General features: G+C 42.7%; 1 protein-coding gene across 1 annotated transcript in view; it reads left to right on the forward strand.

The window, feature by feature from the left end:
- Nucleotides 1-20654, forward strand: part of CDH23 (cadherin related 23) — a 1475307-nt gene that overhangs the window by 1393053 nt on the left and 61600 nt on the right. The window contains exons 54-56 of the mRNA XM_030204991.1: nucleotides 5862-5975; nucleotides 11685-11814; nucleotides 19806-20069. Coding sequence (XP_030060851.1) covers nucleotides 5862-5975; nucleotides 11685-11814; nucleotides 19806-20069 — 508 coding nt within the window. The remainder of the gene's footprint in view (nucleotides 1-5861; nucleotides 5976-11684; nucleotides 11815-19805; nucleotides 20070-20654) is intronic.

Below are 20654 nucleotides of genomic sequence, written 5' to 3' on the forward strand. Positions count from 1 at the left end.
AGCAGTCTAGAGGTAGACAAAAGTTTATTTCATCAGAATATAAAGGCAAAATATGTGGATTTTCACATTTTGATTATTTTTAAATTGAGGGATTTATATTGTTTGTATACCCAAGAATGAGTGCAATTCCAAATTGGGCTGCGAAGTAATTGTTGACTTCCAGCACTTAAGGGATAACTCTAAAAGGTGGTGTGTGCGCATATGTGTGTAAATGTGAAAAAAATCACCTAAGAGCTGATATTCAAAGCCAAAAACGACCACTAACTGGTTAAATAGTGTTTCGGCACCTAACTGTGAATATTCATAAGAAATAAGAATACCCATACTGGGTCAGACCAATGGTCCATCTAGCCCAGTATCCTGCTTCCAACAGTGGCTAATCCCGATCACAAATACCTGGCAGAAACCCAAATAGTAGCAACATTCCATGCTACTAATCCCAGGGCAAGCAGTGACTTCCCCCATATCCATCTCAATAACAGACTATGGACTTTTCCTCCAGGAATTTGTCCAAACCTTTTTAAAACCCAGATACGCTAACCACTGTTACTGCATCCTCTGGCAATAAGTTCCAGCTTAACTATTCTTTGAGTGAAAAAATATTTCCTCCTATTTGTTTTAAAAGTAATTCCATGTAATTTCATTGAGTGTCCCCTGGTCTTTGTACTTTTTGAAAGAGTGAAAAATTGATTCACTTTCACCTGATCACCACTCAAGGATTTTGTAGACCTCAGCTGTCTCTTTTCCAAGCTGAAGAGCCCTAACCTCTTTAGCCTTTCCTCATATGAGAGGAGTTCCACCCCCTTTATCATTTTGATCGCTCTTCTTTGAACCTTTTCTAATTCCGCCAAATCTTTTTTAAGATATGGCAACCAGAACTGAATGCAATACTCAAGGTGAGGTCGCATCATGGAGCGATACAGAGGCATTATAATATTCTTGGTCTTTTTTACCAGCCCTTTCCTAATAATTCCTAGCATCCTGTTTGTTTGAATATTCACAGTCAGCACCGAAAAGTTAACCGATTAGATCATATGATAGCCGGTAATATTCAGCTCTGACCACCTAAGTTTAGCAGGCAGATCAGACCGCACAAATAGCAGTCCTATCTTTGCCCGTTATTAACTTAACCGGCCAGTGCTGAATATTCACTTAAACGGTTAAGTTAGCGCCGGCAAAAAAAGCCCTGGATATTCAATGCTGGTCACCGGAAATGGCCCATCATTGAACATCCAGGGTCAGTGCTGACCCCTCCCTCCAGCTGAATATCGGCCCCCAACATATTTCATAAGTTGGCAGAGCGTGGGCGGAGCATGGGCAGGACTCACACAGACGTTGTTTATAAAACAGGGGCGTATCTGCGTGGGGCCACGGGGGCCTGGGCCCCCATAGATTTGGCCCTGGACCCCCTGCTGATGACCCTCTCCACCCCCCTCCCGCCGTCACCATCGCCTATCTTTGCTGACGGGGGACCCCAACCCCCACCAGCTGAGGTCCTTCCGTTGCAAAGCTGGCAGGGGACCCCAACCCCCGCCAGCCAAGGTCCTCTCTTCCGTTGCAGCAAAGCTTCCTTCAGTTTCAAATTCTGAGTCTGACATCCTGCACATTGTTGTACGTGCATGACGTCAGAACAGGAAGCTTTGCTGCAACGGAAGAGAGGACTTCGGCTGGCAGGGGTTGGGGTCCCCCGCCAGCTTTGCAACGGAAGAAGAGAGGGCCTCGGCTGGTGGGGGTTGGAGTCCCCCGCCAGCTTTGCAACGGAAGGACCTCGGCTGGCGGGGGTTGGGGTCCCCCGCCACCAAAGGTAGGCGGCGGGGGAGGGTTGGCGGCAGAAGGGGGAGGAGAGGGTTGGCAGCAGGGGGGGGGGGGGTCTGGCAATGGCGGGGGGGTCAGCGGCACCGGGGGGAGCTAAAATGTGCCCCCTCCCTCTGGCTCTGACCCCCTCCCGCCGAAGTCCAGATACGTCTCTGTTATAAAATACTATCTGGAAATGGTGGCTGAACGGTGAACTTGCTTGTTTGCAGCTGTCTGGTCATTTTCAGCAGCACTTAACTGGAATGACCAGTTAGCGCTGAACTTAAAGCCGGCTATGTCGGGGGCATTCCTGAGAAGGAGTCTGGTTATGTCCCAATATTCAGACATAACTGGCCAGGTTTAGCGGATAAATAAAACCGCATAAATAGCTGTCCTATCTTTATCCCCTAACCCATGGCCGGTTAAGTCTCAATATTAACTTAAAAAGTCATGTGCTGGCCGGCTTTAAAAAAGAAACAAAAAAAACGGATGAGGCCCGGAGAAGGCCCAGCAGTCAATTTCTGGTTTTAGTGCTGGCAGCAGAAAATAAAACTACTGTCCACTGCCGGCTGGATATCGGGAGTATGAGTTCTGTACTTATTTCCAGCATTCAGGCACAAACATTTATACTGGCTGTATGGCCGGAGTAAGCGCTCTCGCCTAACTGCATATGCACGTATATACCCATAAAGAAAAGCAGACGCCTACTTTTACCACATAGAGGCATAAATGTAGGCAAACTGGTACAGAATTGGTCTCTTAGAGGGTCATTGAAGTGACTTGAGCATTGAAAAGAGCATTTTACATGCTCAAGCATTTATGTATAAAACTGCCCAGGTGAATAAGAGCATAAAAATAGGCATTACTGAGTCAGCTTTTGAGGAAACATCTGAATCACTCAGCTCCAGGAATCTCTATCTTGGTGGAGGCATATATGTAGGGGTTCCTACTGATGGAGGAGGAGGAACAAGTTGGGATGGAGTTTGAAGATAACTGCGTATGTAATAAAATGCACATGTATCTACACAAGGCGAATCATTTGCCCCTACCTTAGAGCCAGGGGTCTAGCCACAGGTGGGCCTGGGCCCATCCACTTTTGCCTCAGGTGCATCCAGCAGCTCAATGCATCTTTCTGTAGCTGGCAAGGATCCCCAAGCCCCACCATCTGTAGAAATCTGGGGTCCGCCCAGAACACTAGAGTGCAGCTGTCAGTGGCTACCAGCACCTCTTGTGCATGCTGTGCATGAGAAATGAGTATCTTGCAGTGCCAATATCAGCAACACACCTTGAGCTGCTTCCAGCCATCCTTTAGGTGTTCTGGGTGGGCTCCAGATTTCTACAGCTGATGAGGTTGGGGATCCCTGCCTACTAAGATAATTTTAATTTGAGAGAGGGGTGGGAGGGAAGAGGAAAGGGGAAGCATGGTCACCCTAGCCCTCCCAAAAATGTTATTCTGGCTGCACTAGTCCTTGGAGCAGGTATTAAGTCTTGTGCACACTTTCCATTGGGCTCATTTTATAAAGGAACATAGATGTATTTGTTGCCTTTATAACAGTGGCATAGCCCACCCAGGCCCACCCACTTTGGACTCAGGGCCACCCAGTAGCTGCACACCTATGATGTGGCTGGCAGGGATTCCCAAGCCCCACCAGCTGAAAACTCTCAACAACTGTCCCTCCTGCATACCTTGTAAATAGTAGGCCTTCGCCTGCAGCGAGCAGCGATTGATACATACTACTTGCATCGGCCCCACAGCCTTCCCTCTGATGTATTCTCGCCTATATGGAAACAGGAAGTTGCATCAGAGGGAAGGCTGTGGGGCCAACTTGAGCAGTGTGTATTAGTTGCTGCTCACTGCCAGTGAACATCTGCTACTTAAAGGGGAGGGGGGATGTTTGAGAGACCATATGGTATTCAGGTGAGAGAGGGAGAGACCAAATCACTTGTGGGACAAAGCGGAGTTCTTCTGCCCACCCATCTTGGGCCCAGACCCACCCAAAATTGGGTGTCTGGCTACGCCCTTGCTTTATAAAATAGGTACAACATATATACTTGTGTGCCTTTCCTGCTTTGGTGTCCTGTTATAAATTTACCTTCAAAGAGGGCAATTTTCAACTGCCCACATGGCTACAAAATACTTTTCATCTATGACCTTTGCAGCAGTTTTCAATCTGTTTAAAAATTATCAAAGGAAAATGTGCCACAGAGACTTGTGGCTCTTTTCACTGCAGGTAATTTTTCCAACCAAAACAAAACACAGACTGGCAGCGGTGAGAGTTTTACCACTGGCGTTGTTCTTGGATTTTCAGTGCCAGGCCCTGTCTGGTCTTTAGCACTGAATATCTTTTTTTTATTTTTTGAGCCAACTAACACATCGCTGGCTAAGTCAATATTGAGCCTTGACCACATAAGCCAAACCACTTAAACATAGGACTGCTATTTATGCGGCCCAATTTAAGCGGTTTACTTATGCAGTAAGGGGCTAAAATTGGTGCTTAACCAGACCCTACACTGGAACACCCACAAGTTAGCTGCTTTTGAATTTGACGCTAGCCGATCATTTTCAGCAAGATAACTGGTGAAGTGTCGCTGAAAATGACCGGATAGCTGCGAACAATCAATTTAACCGGTCAACAGTCATTTCCAGCCAGTTAAATAGTTTTGAGTATTGGCTGGATAGTTTAGAACAATGGTTCCTAAACATAGTCTGGGTGACCCCAGCCAGTCAGTTTGTAGGATTATGCATATTTATGCAATTTTTGCATATTTATCTCTAATGCATATTCATTGTGGATATCCTGAAAATTTGACTGGCTCGGGGTCCCCAAGGACCCGTTTTGTTGCCTCTGTAGCAGTCCCTACTCCAACCCCATCTCTGGAAATGCCACTGCTGGATGCGGGTAAAAATATTTGTAAGCTACCATAGGATAGACTGTTTTCAAATAGCCCTTTCACCTCTGTCCCTAGCTGTTTACATGGGTAAATGGATTTTAGAAATGACCCTTTTAAAACATTATTGATCTGTTGACCACTAGTGTAAACTGCACTTCCCCAGACAATAATCTAGTTTGACTGAATTGTGGGGTAATATGACACACTATCATACAACCATGTAAACAGCTGAGACCTCCCAGGAAGAAGATTTTATTGGACTAAGGATAGAGATCTTTATCATCTACTGAAGGAGTCGGAAACATTTCTTTTAAAGGAGGTAGTGGGAAAAGGGATACATTTATAAACTGAGAGCAACCAGCTATGCATTCTAAAATTAGACACGGCCTACCATAGGGGTGGGCAGCTATTTTACATAGAGGGCTGCATGAATGTCATGGGCTGCACACATAAAATTGCCCCCCTCAATGTAGCCTTTCCTGCTTTGGTGTCCTGTTATAAATTTACCTTCAAAGAGGGCAATTTTCAATTCCCCCTACACACACACATAAATTTTCTTTCCCACCCTGATGATCTCCAGCATCTTCCTTCTCAACCCCTTCCCCCCCAGTGGTCTCCTGTATTTCTGTTATCTCCCTTACCCACCACCATGGCATTCAGCACCTCCCCCCTCCCCCCCCCCCCCCCCCCCCCCCCCCTCCAGCATCTCTCTCTCTCTCTCTCTCTCTCTGACCTTCTATTCACTTCCTCCTCACCCAGGAGCTATTTTACCAGCTTACCAACTTCTACCAGAATAGCAAATCAGCATAAGATGCATTGTGCAGGCTAGTCAGCATGGAACCTTGAGCATTTGCACATGCTCAAGGTCAGCTGCTTCTGCCCTCAATGTTCCACTCCAGCTGGCCACTTGATACATCTTATGCTGATTCGCTGCCCTGGGGGAGGGAGGTAAGAAAGTAAAACAGCTTGAAGGTATGGGGGAAGTTTCCAACGACTATGGCGGGCTGTATGAAATTCCATAGGGGCCCACATGCAGCCAGCGGATCATAGGTTACCCACCCCTGGCCTATTAGATGTCTCTCTAGAGGCGAAAGCCTTATCCCTTGCTCTGGGACATTTACATGCTCCCTTACTGCAGTGTTTGACTGGCGTTTTGTGTGGATTTTTTTGCACAGTTGATCATCGTGGGTTATGACTTGGGCCAACCTGTACCCTATGAGACCATGCAACCCTTGCAAGTGGCACTGGATGACATTGATGACAATGAGCCCATCTTCCTGAGACCTCCTGTAAGCAAACTGTTTTGACTTCTTAACTTGACTCAGATTATATTACATCCTATACTTAGTAATGATTAACACTTTGTGAGCAAACACCTGATCTATGAAAGTGTCAGCATGATACCACTACTGCTACTTAACATTTCTATAATGCTACTAGATGTACGTAGTGGTGTACACAAACACGTAAGAGACAGTCCCTGCTCGACAGAGCTTACAAAATATTCATGATAGACAAACAGCACAAATAGGGGATTTAGGGCTCCTCTTAATAAGCTGTATAATGCAGCAAAAAAAGCCTAACATGAGATATGCTAAAGTGACCCTTGTTAGTTTTAGGATATGTGCAAGCTGGTCTTGCATTAATTTTTTTTTTGTAAGGGAGGTGGGCGCTCTTATGCTAACCAGTTAGCGCATCTACATTACCGCACGTTAACTAGTTAGCACATGGATAATGTAGGAGCCCTTACTGCCTCCAAAATAGGTGGTGGTAAGTGCTCTTGGTATAATTTTTACAAATGGATGCATGCTAATAGCAATATTAGTGCATACCAGAAAGTAGAAAAGTGCAGTGGGCCATGGATGGAGCTCACAGGTGGAGCCTTAAGTTGGAGGAAGCAGACGACTTTATTGAAGGACCTGTCAAGGCCCATGCTTCAGCGTTACGCCTGCGTCAGGAGTCATATAAGGGTCTTGAAAACAAATGGCTTCCTATGTTCTTAAGTCACAAGCGTGTCTCAAACCAATTGAAAGCACTCTGGAATTGTTTTTAATGTACCATTAAATTCTTGTGGGACTGGGTGGGGACAGGTTAAATTCTTGCGGGGATGGGTAAGATTTCTGTACCCATGCAACTCTCTAGTTTGCGGTGACCGGCATTGAATGTTCAAAGTTTTTTTTAACCACTAAAAGGTTAACCAGTTAAGCCGATATTCATTGCTAATTAGTTAACTTTTTAGTGGTTAAAGATAGACCTGCAATTTATGTGGCCTATTTTAACCACTGAACATTGTCGGTTAAGTGCACGATATAGCTGGTTTATTTATTTATTTATTTATTTATTTGTTGCATTTGTATCCCACATTTTTCTACCTATTTGCAGACTCAATGTGGCTTACAATAATACATCATGACAAGCGTCAATCAAGAGTAGATAAACAATTGGTTACATAAAGAACAAGAGTAACATAATGGATATAAACAATTCAATAAAGCATACAAATTATCAAGTAATTAGTGAAGTGTTGGAATTCCTATTATTGATTATTATGGTAAATTTTGTTTAAAAGGAAAGTCTTTAACGATTTTCGAAAGTTGATAAGGTTGTGAATATTTTTCAGATCCAGTGGTAATGCATTCCACAGCTGCGTGCCAATGTAAGAAAAACAAGACGCATGTATTAGTTTGTACTTTAGACCTTTGCAGCTAGGGAAGTGAAGTCCCAAGAATGTGCGTGCTGGTTAGTGGCTAGACACTAACTGCGGATATTTAGCGGGAGAAAACTGGTTACCTCCCACTGAATATCCACAGTTAGACATCGATATGCTATTTAACCGGTCAGCGGCCGTGTCTGGCCGGATAAATTGCTTTGCATATCAGGGAGGTTTTGTCTACATTGGTCCGTCATCCCAGTTGTTTATTTGGCTGTTAAGGGTCTATTAAATTATATAGTCTGTATTACAACAACAGATAATTAGATAGGATGGCTTTTCTTTGCATTTACCTTGCTTGCTGTTCTTTCAGGAGTGGATCCTATGCTTGAATCATGTGTTCATGCTGTATATAAGGCTGTAAAAAAACTTTTGCCTCTTTTCCCTGAGCATTTTCCTGTGGCGGAAAGGAAAGGTTCTTGGTCCCAGTCTGGATAGAAAACAAGGAGGGGAAAGAAAAATAGTGATAAGCTGAAATAAAACCTATGAAAAAATTAGTAGGATTTTTGGCCACATAAGTCACTATCTCTCTCCATTTGTGTGCTTAAACTTATACAACACTATTCTGTAAATATGCCCCAAAATGGCTTAGGGCCAGATTCTGTAAATGGCATCTAAAATATAGATGTGTCTGATTAAAGCGCCTAGCGCTGTTCTCTATAACATGCCTAAAGTTAGGTACACTGTACAGAATAGCACATAGGACCAGGGAATGTGCTTACTTTTAGGTGCAGTAAAGTGAACCAATGAAGATCTGTGTGCTTCACCCATTGCCATAACAAATGGTTGGCAATGTGCACAACTGAGCTCATTAAGATAAATATAACATTGAATTGACTGGATGAACGAACTGTGTTGTTACAAGAACTAGCTATTGGGAACCAGTTACGATATATGGAGGTACATTTAGGTGCAGCCATTTACGCCACTGAAACCCTGGTGTAAATACCTGCGTCTAAATGTAGACGCATTTCCCAGAATTCTATAACAACACACGAAACTTCAAGTAATGCCCCTGACACGCCCATACTCCTCCCATGGCTGCACCCCCTTTTCAGCTACTCACGTTGGGATTTACATGCACCTCTTTTTAGAATATGCCTAAAAAGAAGCACGCACATATTCCAATTATTGCCAATTAGTGATGATAATTGGTTGTTATCGGCCAATTATCATCACTGATTGGCTCGTTACTCAATTAAGTAGCACACGTAAATTGGGCACACTCACAGTTTAACCGGAGCTAGTCGCCATGCCTTATATAGAATCCAAGGTTTAGAGTGTAATTGCAAGGGTGTTCACAGGGGAGGATGCAGAGGTGTGTCACAACCATGGCTGACACTTATGCAGGCAGTTTCACCTTTAAATGCTGCATTTTGGCTCACACATCTACGCAAGCCATAGACCTGGCTTTAAAGTGTATGCGCCAATGCCAGTTTACACTAATATCTTATGAGAAACACTTATATGCATAAAACTTCTTAGAGAATAGGCTCATAGTCCATGGAAGTTTGGCACCTAAATTAGGGCCCTGTTTACTAAGGCACGTTACCATTTTAAACACGTCTACAATTAGTGTGTGTGCTAACCATGTAGGTGTTTATAGGGATATCATAGGCACATACACAGTTAACGCGTGTACATGGTTAACGCACGTTATAAAATGTTGACGCGCCTATAACACGGCTTAGTAAACAGGGGTCCTAGGTGACCTGTTAAAGAACTGTCTCTTGTACAGCCAAAAATTAAACTTTTTATTGGGAGTGGGATCTGAGGCAGCCAGCTATAGAGGCAGAAATTACATAGAGTGTGGCAAAATTCAGACACTCTCCATAGAACCTAAAAGTCCAGGTGTTGACACACAAATAACAGGTATAACTTCACGTGGATAACAAATCTGTTCAAAATTTATGTGGATTTTTAGTAGCAGACATTTACTACCACTGAAAACCTGAATAACTTAATATTTATTTCTTTGGTTTCTTGAGTTATGTGGTCTAACGCTAGCTGAAAATCAACCTCCTTATTATCAGTGTTCTACTCTCATAATACTTGCATGCACAGAAGTCTAAGGGTTGGAAAACTGTGAATCTTGGCAAGTCTCTTGACTGCCCCACTGACCTGCAGGCAGTGATGGCAGAGGAGAGTCAGACATGTGAAGAGAAGCCAGATTTAGGGGTAGGCAACATATACACCAGTAAGGAGAGCTAGCCAAATTCTGAGGGTATGCAAACACTGGGGCTCAGAACCCCCGCTCTCCAATCTCTGGGGTACACCCCTCTCTACTGGTTCTCTACCTATGGGCACTATACACTTAAATCCAGCCCTTTTAGTCCTGAGTGTTTAGATTTAAACATTATTTTAATAGCAATCAAACCGTCAGCACTTACAGCTGTGTCCTGTGCTGCCATCCTGGTTTTGACATTATCAGCTTGATTTGTTAAGATTTTCCTGTAAGTGGAGGATAAAGAAAAAAAAAAAAAAAGCTTGGCATTTCAATCCCTGGTATGTCTGATTCACATTTTTAAATTCTCAACATCTGAAGAATGGAGCATTCTATTAGGAGCATCCTGAGACAGAATTGTGCCCTGTGAACACTCTCTCTAGTGCCCCACTCCACTCACTGCACCATGGAGACAATATATAAATCACGTTCTGCGCATATCTTGTTCCTTTTGGTTTGTCGCCATTTCTAAGGAGAATGCAGTCTCTGAATGTGTCCAGGCACTACATTTCTGGGCGCTGTATTAGCCACAACCCCGAGGATGTTTTTTTGCGATTAAGATTCACAGCCCATGTCAGGTTCATGCATGAAAGATTTGTCCCTACAAAGAAAAGCTCTTGGTGCTTTTCTTTGTTGCTGTTGAAAATGAATGGAGAGCTTTTTTTGTGCCACTGTATGCCTTGCACCCTCTGCGGCCACATCACCCACACAGGCCCTACCTAGTCTTTCTTGTATCATGAAATAGCCACTATGGTGTTAAGCAGTCCAGGCACCTAGCGCTCATGGAGATACATACTAGCACTGGACATAGTGTAATCAACAGAAACAAAGAATTTGCCTCAGACAGGTCTGTCCTGTACCAGTCCCTTTTTATTTATTTATGAGCATTTGGTATACCGCCATTCACCAGGCATCATGGTGATATGCAGAGCCAGCAGTAAATAAGAAATCAGGCTACAAAATGGACATTATTGCTAACAGAAATGTCAATAAACCATCACAAATGAGGAGAAGTAGAATATCAACAATAGTAAGTAACCCATAAGACTTATGCGAGAACAGGATACAGTAGAGAGGAAAAATAAATCAGGGAAAGAAAAAGAAACAAATTACAACATATAGACATTTTGGAGCAAAACCAAGTTTTCAGCATTGTTTTAAACTCCAGACAAAGCACAGCACTATCCTAGAGCTATTTAGTATATAAAGACTCCAGACGAAGAGACACAAGGAGTTGATTACATAGAATAGACACTAGACGGTGAAATGAGCAGCTGAGCAGGTGACATCCTTAGCAATATATTTATTGTCTCCCATTATCCTAATCCTTTTTTATGACTTTATGGAAACGGTTGTGTGGTTTAGCACTTGGACTGACTTTGCAGAGGTCATTTTTTTTTACCTGTTACTAGGCACAGATGCCTGTGACAGCCATAGAGCGTCCAAGCGTTCAGTCAGTCACAATGGGATCATCTTTGTGGTTGTGTGTGCCTCTGACTGACTGATTATGAAATGATTGGAGTTTCTGTTGGCATGTAAGGTGATACACTCCACCGACCAATTCAATAGTAGGGAGCTACCCGCATTTCTATTATTATTGGTGAGCTTGCTAGCTACCACTGTGATAAATGCTGATCTCAGGATAGGTGTGGTACACGGGTGAACATGGAGGACTTTGCACATTGGGTTCTATCCCAGTGTCATCATCGCATCAAGAACTTCACCTCCTTAAGCCTCCATTTAACTACCTTCAAAGGAAAAATTAAACCTGTTTGTTAACTGGGAAAAAATAACAAATTGAGACAAGTATCTCATTTTAAATTTGGTCCAGAAGGAATAAGGGACAAAGTTACAGAATCAGTGGTGTAAAGGTAGTGTTGAACTCATGTCACAGGACTTTTGAAGCATGGTCCAGTCCTCTTCCTTATATAATTTATTGTTAAATATTGCAAAGTGAGGATTATATTGTACATTTTCTTAGGATTGGTTAGTAGATTGCTGTGCTCTGTACCTTAGAAATATTGTTATTAATCCAAACCAAATTATTATTATTCTCCCTACAAGAGAGGAAGCCTCCAGTACCAAGCTCTGTCTGTTCCAGAACACTCCAAATCAGGCACCATGGTCGGGAATGTCAGTGGTGCAGTGGATGCAGATGAGGGCTCTAATGCCATTGTATATTACTTCATAGCAGGTACGGTATATGAGAGAATGGTTCATAAAATCTCTTGGCAAAGTGATCAGGTGTGGCACACGCCAAAGGGTGTCTCCAGTGAATCCAGCAAGGTGCAATTTTGCCACCTTAAGCTCAGTCCTAGAAAGCTGATACATAAATCCAGGCCTGAAGGGAAGAAAGAAATAGAGTTGCTTGTATTCTAATTGATGGTGGTAAAGAAGGTAGGTACTGATGCTCAAAGCTAATTATCCAGGCAGCACCTGCTACCCTAATAACTGGCACTCACTGGGCACAGGCAGTGATATTCAGTGGTATTAACCGGATAATGTTGCTGAATATCATGTCTGACTGCCTTGGCACTATGGACTAGAAAAACGCTGAAAAAACGCCTCCTAAACACACCACCTTGAAATTACGCACTATAGGAGTTAAGCGTGCATCATTATAGAATACAATGTTGTACACGTAACTCCCAATTAAGGCCAGTTAACGGCAATAATTAGTTATCAGCCAATTATTGGCACTGATTGGCTCATTAATCAATTAAGTTGCACGTGCAAATTGGCTATGCGCACTGATTAGTTCACACAACTTTAGTCGCCATATATAGAATCTGGGGTATCTGGGTAGTCAAGCACAGCGAAAGAGACAAAGAAGATGATGATGACAAAAACGTCTAACGGACTCAGAGAGCTCACATTAGAAGTTTATTTCACAATAAATACTGGACTCAACACGAATCTTGTTTCGGCCACTGAGGCCTGCATCAGGAATCCCTAAACAAGTATTAGTATTTTTTTAAACATATTTATGAGTAAGCTAGTTATTGTTATTATTTATATAATTAGTTATATATATAATTTGTTTTTATTATTATTATTTGTTTCATTTGTATATTACACATTTAATTTATGTATTTTATAACTGTGTCCCCATTTACTTTGTTTTTATGATTATTTATTTATATATCTTATATTGTTTTAGGGACTCCGGAAGCAGGCCTCAGTGGCCGAAACACAATTCGTGTTGAGTCCAGTATTTATTGTGAAATAAACTTCTGATGTGAACTCTCTGAGTCCATTAGACGTTTTTCTCATCATCTTCTTTGTCTCCTTCGCTGTGCTTGTTTGCCTGGCTTTACCTGTGCAAAGGTTCCTTGTTCTTCTGTGCTTGTCGGTATCTGGGTAGAGTCAGGGCGGTTCTGGGGCAGAGCCAGAAATGATCTGGGTAAGAATGATGTTCAGCACTGGTGCCCAGTAACTATCTGGGTAAGGTAGATCCTAACTTGCTTGAATAGCTATTTGGGTACCCATATTGAACATCGGTGGTTCCCACATAACTTCTGATGGCTGCTGAATATGTGATATTCAGTGGCAATACCCAGATTTAGCCTGACACTGAATATCTGGTATAGAAAAGCCACAGCATCCAACATTTAAAAAAATGTTGAGAATTGTGGGTTAAATATTACCCTAGTAATTTTCAGAACTCTTTGATAATCCCATGAACCATACTGACATCAGGATTGTTTAAATCCATTTGAATTGTAGAAACAGCATATTCAGGTTAAAGAATATGCAGGGGGTTCAAAATGAAATCCCCTAACTGAGCTGGCGTGCCCTGAATCCACCCTTAGCTTCCCCACCCCCTTTCTCCAAGAGGAAAAGTATGCCTGTTGTTGACAGTGCACATACTTCTTCACGCAGAGCAAAGAAGCCTTGCTGTGTTCCAAGAGGGCGTTCCGTGGATAAACATGGATTTTGAAACTTGCCCTCTAAATAAGCTCTTACAGCACATAAAGTTTAGAAGAGCTAGACACTACTTACTTGTGTAAATCACCCTACACAAACAAATGGTGATTTTAGAAAAGCCTCAGCAGTATGCACAGATTTGAAGGAAGCATGTTCTGGACATGGTTTGGGCAGTCCTTTATGTTGAAACAATTTTATTTAGTAGAATAATACAAACAACAAATCAACCACAATAACAGTTTTGGTTCTTGTACACAGCTACCCCCGTCCTCTCTCCCCCAACCATCCCCCGTACCCTCCACACACCCCCTGGTGTGCTAAGCCAATGTGGGAATGGGTTAAGCCTTCCCCTCTATAAGATTCAAAGTCTGTGTCTTGTACTCTCTCCACCGCTAAAGGAAAGAGGCTACCACTCCATGTGTCACCCTCATGTAGCAGTAAAGGAAAGCAATCCCCAATCCTGCCCATCCTCCAAATTAATGTAATCAGATATCCTTTTATATTCAGAGAGTATTCAGTATTATACTATACCCCTGAGGATACAATGTCTGCAAATATGGATCCCAAATTTGTAAAAATCTTTTCCTGCATTTTGGCAACTCTCTAGCGTCCCGGGCCTTCCACAAAGCCTGGAGATGAATTTGGTTTCTCCAATGCCAAATATTTGGTGGATCCTGTGAAGTCCAGTATTGCATAATACACTTTCTGGCCACAATTTCCTAAGGAGTAGGCCCACCCCCCTGGAACAGCCATGAAAGGCTCCTGGTTTATCAGTAACATTTGGTCAATAAAACCGATTCCACCCTGACCCAAAGCAGTAGAAAAATAAGTTCCCAGTTCATTCCAAAACCTCTGTATCAGTGGGCAATGCGAAAAACCGTGAATAAAGGTTTTACCCTCCACTGTGCACTTAGCACATAGAGGCGACCGTATGCCCCCTGCTCTGTATAGCTTCGTTTGAACACATTATGCTCTGAGAAGTATCTGATAGTAGCTATCTTGCAGCCAGGCACATTTTACGATGGCAGGTATTCTCCCAATATTAATAGTCGTCTCAGCCATAAAGGTCCCTCTCCAAGTCTTGTGCCCAGCGCTTCCGTATGTACCACAGATCTTTAGGTGGTACCAATTGGACTAAGGGTTTATGAGCTTCTGAGATACTAATCTCTCTCTCTCAGAGATGGAATCAAAGAAGGCTCTAAGTTTCACTCCAATTCTTTATTTTTAGCGGGCCTGCATCCAATGATGCCATATAATATTTGACCTGGCAATACGCAAACCTATTACCCACCCCACTCTGATTTTTTGCTGGAGCGCCTCATAGGAAATAAGATTATCTGCCCCATCTAATAGATATTCCAACCTAGTCACTCCCGGATGCTCCCAATTCATAAAAGCATTATTGTCCAGTCCTGGACTAAAGGCTACATTCCCTCGTAATATGATCTGATCCGTCACTCATGGATTGCCCCCAAGACTCCTCACTAAATCCCTCCATACTGCCCATAAGGGGGGTCAATAATAGTCCCTTGCCAAACTGTTGTGGCACTTGAGAACTGGCACTGTGCAACAAATAAAGAAAATAATATGGGGCATAATAAGCCTGCTCCCACCTCTAGGGGTGTAAAGTGGAGCTTCCCATAATGTAGCGTAAGAGGCATGCCAGGTTGTATAGACACATTAGGCATCCCCAACCCCTCCTGTCCCCAACTCCTGAACAACAGAGAAAATTGCAATGTTTTTTTATGGGTCCAACAAAATGTTGCTAATAATTTACTTAGGCTGCAGGGATCTCTACATAGCAGGTAAAGCAGGAAAGTCTGAAGGAGGTAGAGCCAACGAGGCAAAATGTTCATGCATATCAGACTAATCCAAGGCAGATTCCTCCATCCCTCAAAACAAATATGTGTGCTCACCAATAATTGATGGACATTGATGGCATAGAGAGAAGATACATCTATTGCCAGTTGTATACCCAGGTATTTAAACTGGGTCCCTGCTCACTTCATGGAGAACCGGGGACCCTATAAGTGACAAACCTGCTGTAAAGAAGTGATGGCTTCCGATTTTTACAAGCTAAGTCGGAAGCCCACACAGTCACCATATTCCTTAATAAGTTCCACACAACAAGGCTTCTAAAGATTATTTAGGAGTAGTAAGATGGACCAGGATGTCATCTGCAAAGGCTGCCACCTTAAAACTATGGGGACCTAGCTGCGCCTCGTGGACTTCTGGGATCCCCTATATATCACGAAGCAGGAGGTCTAAAGTCAGGATAAACAACAGGAGGGATAAAGGGCAGCTCTATCTTGTACCCCTTCATATAGAAAAAGATTCGGATTCCATCCTGCTTACCAAAATTATTGCACATGACGAGTAGTACCAGGCCCTCACAGACGACACAAATCTCCCCAAGAATCCATAGGCCTCTAAAGTAGCAAAGAGAAAATCCCAATGTACATGGTCGAACGCCTTCTCTGCACCAAAGCTTATTAATAAGGAAGGCAGATTTTTTTTATCCTACGCTGTTCTAGTGATGCTACTATTTTCCTGAGATTTTTAACGATTGATCACCCCTTCATAAATTCCACCTGGGAATCATGGATCAAATCAGACAGAATCCACGCCAACCTGTTTGCCATAATCTTCGCCAGAATTTTGAGGTCCACATTTATGTTGAAATCTGTTTATTAATATTTTATAGCACAAACAGTACAATCAAAAGGGAGATCGGCCGATATGAGTCAGGAAGCAACAGGTCTTTCCCAGGTTTCGGTAACACCATTATCCGTGCCATATTTAAGTCCGGTGGAACTGCCTCGGCCTCTACCATGAGATTAAAGACATTAATTAGTGGACCCACCATCTCCTCCTCTAACAGTTTATAAAATTCCATTCTAACTGTGTCTTCCCATGGGGCTTTCAGTAAGGGACTCTTGTATTACAGAGAGCACTTTGTCCGGATGTTGTGTTCAATCGCTCCATGGCTACAGCATCTAATCTATGCAGGGCAAAGTCCCCTAAGTACATGTGACTAGGTAGCCCCTTGTCTTGCGGGGCAGCATAGAGCTTCCGGTAACATTCCTGAAATAATTGGTAAATCTCCTCATCAGAAGTGACCCGCTTCCCTGTTGCGGCCTTAAGCACCAACACCCGTTTAGGACCCTTGCTATTGGTGATCAGCATGGCCTACCCTCCTTATTGCCGTGCCGATAGAGATGATATTTATAATAAGTCAGCGACCTGACCACCCTCTGATGGAGCAGCTCACAGTCCTTTAAAATATGCGTGTTCTGTATTTCAGAATGGCAATACACACATATCTTGAAAAATTTGCCCATCAGCATTTACGCCAGCATCAAGACACAAATAATTGGGAGCTAAATTCTCATATTAGCGAAGGCTTGGGAGGAGAGCTTTAGGGGAATTAGAGCTTACTTATGTGGGGTTAAAAACTCCCCCCCCCCCCCCCCCCCAAAAAAAAAAAAAAATTGCAGAGGTTTAAGTTCTGGAACATAGTTTCTTAAGTGGCTCCTGTTGTGTATGCAGATTTGCAAAATTCACTACTTATGTGCACGTTTAAGAGATGTGCCCCAATAACAATTTTAAATTTGTTTGGGGGTTATTTTCAGATTTTTATCCCAATTTTAGAGATTTTTCAGTCAATAAAATTCAGTTAATAACATTTTTAATATGTGTGAGAGCTTTTTAACACATGCAGATCAACTTTACCTACATCAGTTCATAGATTAATGCTAATTAAGTCAATTTTGCACACACTAACGGCCTTATTTTTGAAACAGAAAAACGTCCAAAAAGCAACACAGAGCAGCAGATGGACATTTTCCTTGCAAAAACATACAAATTGCTATTTTTGAAACACCTTTTTAAAAATGTTTTCCTATGCAGTTTGTCTGCAGTGCATGCAAATCACAAGAGGGTGTGTTGGGGGCGGGACTTGGGCGTTCCCACAACTTGGAAGCTTTTCTGCCATAATGGCACAAAGCAAAAACATCCAGGGCTAAAAGTTAGACATTTTTGTCTGGACCTGTTTGAATCATGGATAAGTCATAAGGTGCCTTAATGAACAGATGACCACTGGAGGGATTAAGGCATGACCCCCCCCCTTACTTCCTCAGTGGTCACTGACCCCCTCCCCTCCTCCACCAAAGATGCAAAAGAAACAGTACATTCTAGCCTCTATGGCAGTTTCAGATGTTATGGCCAATCCTATTAGAGCAACAATCAGGTCCCTGGAGTAGCCTAGTGATCAGTGCATTGCAGGCCCATATCCCACTCTGATACATTTGTGATATAAAGCGTGAGCCCTCCACAACTCACCAAAAACCTACTCTATCCACATACTAGTGGCACCTGCAAGCATAAGGGCTATTGTAGTGGTGTACAGTGGGTACAGTAAATTTTTGGTGGGTTTGGAGAGCTCACCATACAACCTAAGGGGGTGGTTTTGGAGGGCTCACCATACAATGAAACGGTGAGATGTGTACCTGGGTCCTTTTATGTGACGTCTACTGCGGTGCCTCCTAGGGGGCTGCCCCACTGCTCTGCTGAGATGTCTATGTAGCCAGACTACTAAGATTGATGGCTCCTCCTACATTCCAATGGCTTGATTTTATGTGTTTTTCACTTGGATTTTTTTTTTTTTTTTTTTTTTTTCGAAAATGGTCACAAAAGAAAAACACACTGAGCACAAAACGCTTAAAAATGTCTGGGAAATGGCCATTTTCAAAACAAAATGATAGACTTTTTCCAGGTTTGAAATGGCCATGTTTGCCACTTGATTTTTGGATGTTTTCAGCAAAACATCCAAAATCGGATTTAGACATTATATCAAAAATGCCCTTCTATAAGGTGTACCAATGAACAGATTGTGAATTAACAAATGCACAGCCCTATTCAGCTCTTATCCATGTAAGCAGTTCTATTTACTCGTGCACAAGTGATGCTATTCCTTTTTTGAATGCAGCTTTTGGTAAAGTATCTTCCTCTGCTCTACATGCCACCAAATACACATGTTTTCTGTAGCACTATACATACTTCAAAAAGAAAAACTCTGCTTCTGTTGAACCTTTTATAAAACAATATCACGGTTTTGCACTACTAACCTAAACATTAATTTTCTCATCCTGATGCCTTATACAAAATTGGGCTTCCCACCTTGATATGTGATGGCCACTTGAATCATGACCATTTCTGTAAGCATTGTTCTTTCATGTAAAAGTGTAAAATCAATGTGACAGATCTGGAGAAGAAAAGAAGCTTCAACAGTATAGATATAATGGGGATACAAAAGGAATCAGTTGACATTTAGGGGGGAAATTATCATTATGAGCTACCATTAAGATAGTTATTTCACTGTTAACCCCAGTTATTAGTAATTAGGTCACATTGCATAACAGACCTGTGCTAGAATTACACAAGTTAGTGGTAAAATAACATGTCTTACTGGTAGCCCGCATTGATAACTACACCCTTAATTAACCTTGATCTCTGTCACAGCTGAGGAGCAAACCCAAAATCATTTCCTGATAATAATTTTCATCAGTAAGCATTGAATTTCTGTACTATCTGGCAAACTAATACTAAGGTGTATACAGTATGAGCAAACAGATCCTATATAATAATTCTCACCTCCAACGTTCTGTGCTTGGGACTGTGGCTCCCTGGAGGTGGTGGTCTGCTAGGCAGACATGCACTGATGTCACTGACGTCATGACAGCTGATTCCAAGGCAAGGGGAGGAGTAGGGAAACACGTGCAGCATGTTTCCCTACTCCTCCCCCTGCCTCGGAATCATCTGTCACCCCCCGCGCTACGGTCCCTCGACGTCAGACACACGCAGAGGAACTTCCAGAGAAGATGATTGAGGAAGCAACGCGAAGGGCACAACAGCACTTCGGCTGTCGGGGGTCTGGGTCCCCCATCAGCACAGGTAGTCCACAACTGCGGCGCCGCAGCAGTGGGCGGTTTTCGTCAGCACGGGGGGGGGGGTCGAGGGGGCCGAAGCAGGGGGGGAGAAATTGCCTGCCTAGGGCCCGTTTCCTTGCCTTCAGAAACTGGCCTTTTTTTGCTAGTCCTCCAATCAATCGCTCATATGACTGCCAGTGAATATCTGTGATTATCACATACACCAATGGCCTTGCCTGCCCTCTGAGCCAACTGGATCCAGAGACTAACATCAAAATTAACAGTACAAAGCAAATTCAGTCTAAGTGACTTTCCTTCTTTATTATCCTAGATGGCAACAAGGAAAAGAATTTCCAGCTGACTCCAGAGGGCAAATTGATAGTGCTGAAAAATGTAGACCGAGAGAAGCAACCTTACTATTCCATTATCATCAAGGCCTCCAGTAACCGGAACTGGACAGCCCCTCGGAGTCAGAGGTTGTCTAGAAAGCAGACCTTTGATCCCAGCACAGACTCTACCTTGCAAGAAGTGCGAATATTTCTAGATGATATCAATGACCAGCCCCCACGGTTCACCAAGTCCGAGTACACTGCAGGTAGGCCATGGAATTGTCTCACAGCAGGACAGAGACTCCAGGAATAGACCAGCTAAAGTGAGTAAGAACCACAATACCTAAGACAGATATGGAAATAATTCTTAATATATTTTGTGCTGTTAAAAAATAAAATTTGCAGTTTTAGGCGTCTACAAAAATATCATTTTAAAAACTAAATACTAATAGTGCTGGTTAAGTTAGTTTTGTATACCGTTTTTAAGTGACCAATGTTTCAGCATATAAATCCCTGTTAAATAAATAGAAGGATCATTTGCAGATTAGATCATTTTTAGGCAACTCCATTAAGAATCTCTTGGCAGACAAGGTGGAATATTTGGGGTATCCAGTACTCTCCATCCTCAGGACTGCAGCATCATGGGTTGTTTCTCGAAGTTTTCACTATTATAATCCTGTGGAATGTCTGTTGTCTACAGGATGGGTTAGATTTTTTTGTGTGTCCTAGAATAGAGTTTAGATACTTGAGAATGTGCTATCCTTCAAAGAAAAAAAGGTTGACAAGAAATTGTATTTTACTTGTGGTTTTGAAAATTCAACTTTCTTGAATGTCTTTTTGTTGGCACAGAA

This window comes from Microcaecilia unicolor, chromosome 5 (assembly GCF_901765095.1).
Source record: "Microcaecilia unicolor chromosome 5, aMicUni1.1, whole genome shotgun sequence".
NCBI classification, from domain to species: domain Eukaryota; kingdom Metazoa; phylum Chordata; class Amphibia; order Gymnophiona; family Siphonopidae; genus Microcaecilia; species Microcaecilia unicolor.